Source organism: Lytechinus variegatus, chromosome 9 (assembly GCF_018143015.1).
Source record: "Lytechinus variegatus isolate NC3 chromosome 9, Lvar_3.0, whole genome shotgun sequence".
NCBI classification, from domain to species: Eukaryota; Metazoa; Echinodermata; class Echinoidea; order Temnopleuroida; family Toxopneustidae; genus Lytechinus; species Lytechinus variegatus.
The window spans coordinates 33622571-33625739 of NC_054748.1; the positions used below are offsets into that span (position 1 = coordinate 33622571).

The 3169-nt window shown below is 46.8% G+C and overlaps 1 protein-coding gene across 1 annotated transcript; it reads right to left on the reverse strand.

The window, feature by feature from the left end:
- Nucleotides 1–1056: 1056 nt before the first annotated feature.
- LOC121421301 lies at nt 1057–2817 on the reverse strand. The gene is made up of 2 exons (XM_041615977.1): nt 2217–2817; nt 1057–2111 (listed from the first exon to the last, which is right to left on the reverse strand). Exons 1-2 carry the CDS (start codon nt 2744–2746, stop codon nt 1121–1123), a joined length of 1521 nt encoding a protein of 506 aa, XP_041471911.1. The 5' UTR covers nt 2747–2817; the 3' UTR covers nt 1057–1120.
- Between the last annotated feature and the right edge of the window lie 352 nt (nt 2818–3169).

Below are 3169 nucleotides of genomic sequence, written 5' to 3' on the forward strand. Positions count from 1 at the left end.
GACTTTATCTGATATGTAAACAATGGAGATCCTTCCTCATTATGAAAAAACACATACTTTTTAAAAGGTGAAAACATATTAATGGGCAATCATTTGAAGCCTATTACAAAATTACAAAGCTAATCATATTGGTTGATACAAGTGTTTTTCTTTATGAAAGGTTAGTTTTTAAAGGTGAAAGAAAAGATACAATGACGATTATTCTTTGATTAAAAATAATTCAATCACAATGAATGTGTTGCTGTTGTATTATTTACACACATCTCATCTTATTCATACTGGTGTATTTTAATATTGATTTTATTCTTTCAAACAGGTTTGATTTCTTTTGGCATTTATTACTAGTGTTCAAATTAAAAAGAGCAAAGGCAATGTTTTAAGATTACCCAATAACAGATTTATTTGCAAACAACATACTGAATAATGGAAAGTATAACACATCAAAAATGCGTTAAAGGGGAATCCAACCCAAATAAAAACTTGTTTTTATAAGAAAAAGAAAAATCAGACAAGTTGATAGGTGAAAGTTTGAACAATATTGGACAAACAACAAGAAAGTTATGAATTTTTAAAAGTTGTAAATATTGGTAATCACTATATTCATGGAGACTTCAAATTGGCCGCATATGGGATGTAATTGTGATGTAAGGCAAGGACTACTCTTTCATGTACTCCACTACATATTATGGCTAAAATGTCATTTTTCCCAAAAGTTTCATTTCAAATTATATTTTTCTTTCATGAGGACATTAAACAATATACTACCTGGGTTATATTTACATTACTGCCCCAGGGGAGTGGGTACTTAGGAGAAAACCACAAATCCCTGATAATAAAGTACATGGCCTATGGGAAAGTTGTCCTTGCCCCTTGTCATAATTTACTTACCCAGTTGCCAATTTGGAATCTACATACTATTAGTGATCCCAATTTTTAAGCAGCTATAACTTTCTTATTGCTTGTCTGATTTCTTTCAAATTTTCACCATTCTGTTTCATTTATTTTTCTCCTTCCCCACACAACATTTTATGGCCAAGGCTGGATTCCCCTTTAAGTCCTGAGAAGAATAATGGAATGTCTGTGGCTGCATCCGGTATACTGTAACAATATTAGACACAAGTTACTGCTGGTTTATTGCCACATCTTGCCATGGCACACTCCCGGCAGGACTGCAAAAGTAGTTATTGAGGTATGCGCGCAGTTCTTTGCCTGGTCGGGTCAATCTTGGCCCGTGCCCTGCTGCTTGCACATCTTCGAGCACGGCTTGGCCTCGCCATGCACCCGCGATGATCTGACCCTGCTCATCTTCCCGGTCGAGGTCAGCATTCTGAAGGTTGGGGTAACGAGTCCTCATGAGGTTGTGAAGGGTCATGCAGGCCTTGACGATCTTGGTAACTTTCGACGGTCTCAATCCCAGGGTTGTTAGCAGACATCTGAAGCGATTGGCGAATATACCAAACGCGTTTTCAACCACACGGCATGCCCTGGAACACCGGTAGTTGTAGATCCGCTCGTCCCGTTTCAGGTGCCGATGAGGGTAAGGCTTCATCATGTATGGCCGTAGGGGGAAGGCGTCGTCTCCGACCAAGTAGTAGGGTGTGTCCTGGTCGTCATTTGGTAGGGGATCCGGCTGGGGTAGTCCGATCGTTCCCTCACGCAGACCTGGCTCCAGTCGCGACCGGTTAAAGATGCCGGCGTCGGAATACGACCCTGGTGACCCCACATCCGCCCAGATGAACTTGTAGTCAGAGTTTACCACTGCAAGCATGACGATGGAAAAGAAGCCTTTGTAGTTGTAGTAAAGTGAGCCGCTCTTGGGGGGCTTCTTGATGGCGACATGTTTCCCATCGATCGCGCCACAACAGTGGGGAAAGTTCCATCTGTCTCCGAATCCCTCGGCTACCGGGCGCCACTCATCTTCTGTCTGGGGAGTGGCCCACATCTCGTCCTCGTATTCGTCGTAGATGGCCTGACAGACCTCGGGGACGAACAGAGAGATGGTGTTGTGTGGGACACGAAACGCGAACGCCAGATCATGATAGCTGCTTCCGGTCGCCAAGAACCTCAAGGTGATCGCCAGCTTTAGCCCAGGATCCAAGGGGGTTCGATGCCTGCAACAGAAGAGGGTGAAATATGAATAAAATCAAACTAGAATAAATATGGATGGAAGACATTTCAGCACAATTTGACAGTAGGTTCATAAAGTGTAAACTTACGTTGTGGTCTTGGCAATGCGGGGGCCAACTCGGTCAAGCAACTCATAGAACATCTGTGGCACCATGCGGAGGTAGGATTTGAAGTCGGCAGCGTGCTCGGCCTCGAGTTCCCTCATGAGCGTCTCATACTGGCCGAAACGAGGTCTGCGTAGGATCCACTCGCGCACCCACCAACGTCTTATTCTTCTGCCGGCCCTCTGTCGCTCCCTCTCGGCTTCTTCGAGCAGTGCTGCCAGGACCAAGTTGTACTGGAACCTCGCCTGAGCTAGCTCGTGTTCTAACAACGCCATTCGTAGTCTTCTCGGTGCAGCCATAGTGATGAACTGACCATTCCAGGTAGGGTGGACATATATATACAGGTATGGAATAGCTGACCATCGGCCCCCAAGTCCGAGGTACACCGGCCGAACATCGGCCGGGCAGTGTTCGAAGCCCGTTAACAACCCGGCCGGTGATCGCACGGTGTCCTTTAACCTGCTCGGGTACCGGCCGTATACCCCCCGATGTCCGGCCGACCATCGGCCGGACATCGGCCGGTAGTTGCTGCCACATCGGCCGAAAAAAATCTCCACTTTTGAGACAGACTCCGGACGGTCATCGGCCGGTGTGGCTCGGTAGCGTGTAGATTTCCGGACGGAGCCCGGTCACGTCACCGAGCTATGCCACCGATGAGGGGAGCTCGGCGACACCTCAAAAATCCACCGAGCTCCACCGATGCCGGACACCGGCCGGGCTATGTGACCTAGGCTTAAGCCCTGTTTCGTTTTCACACTGCATCTCTTAGCACCACAATTGTGGTGCTAGCACCACAATAAGCCAGCTAACCCTGCTTTTTGCAGGGCCAGATGGTACCGTACTATTTAACGTGCTAGCCCACTTTGCTAAAACGTAGTGTGAAAACGAAGTGGGCTAAGCTTAACCCCGGGAAATTGGTGGGGCTAAGACCCCCCCCC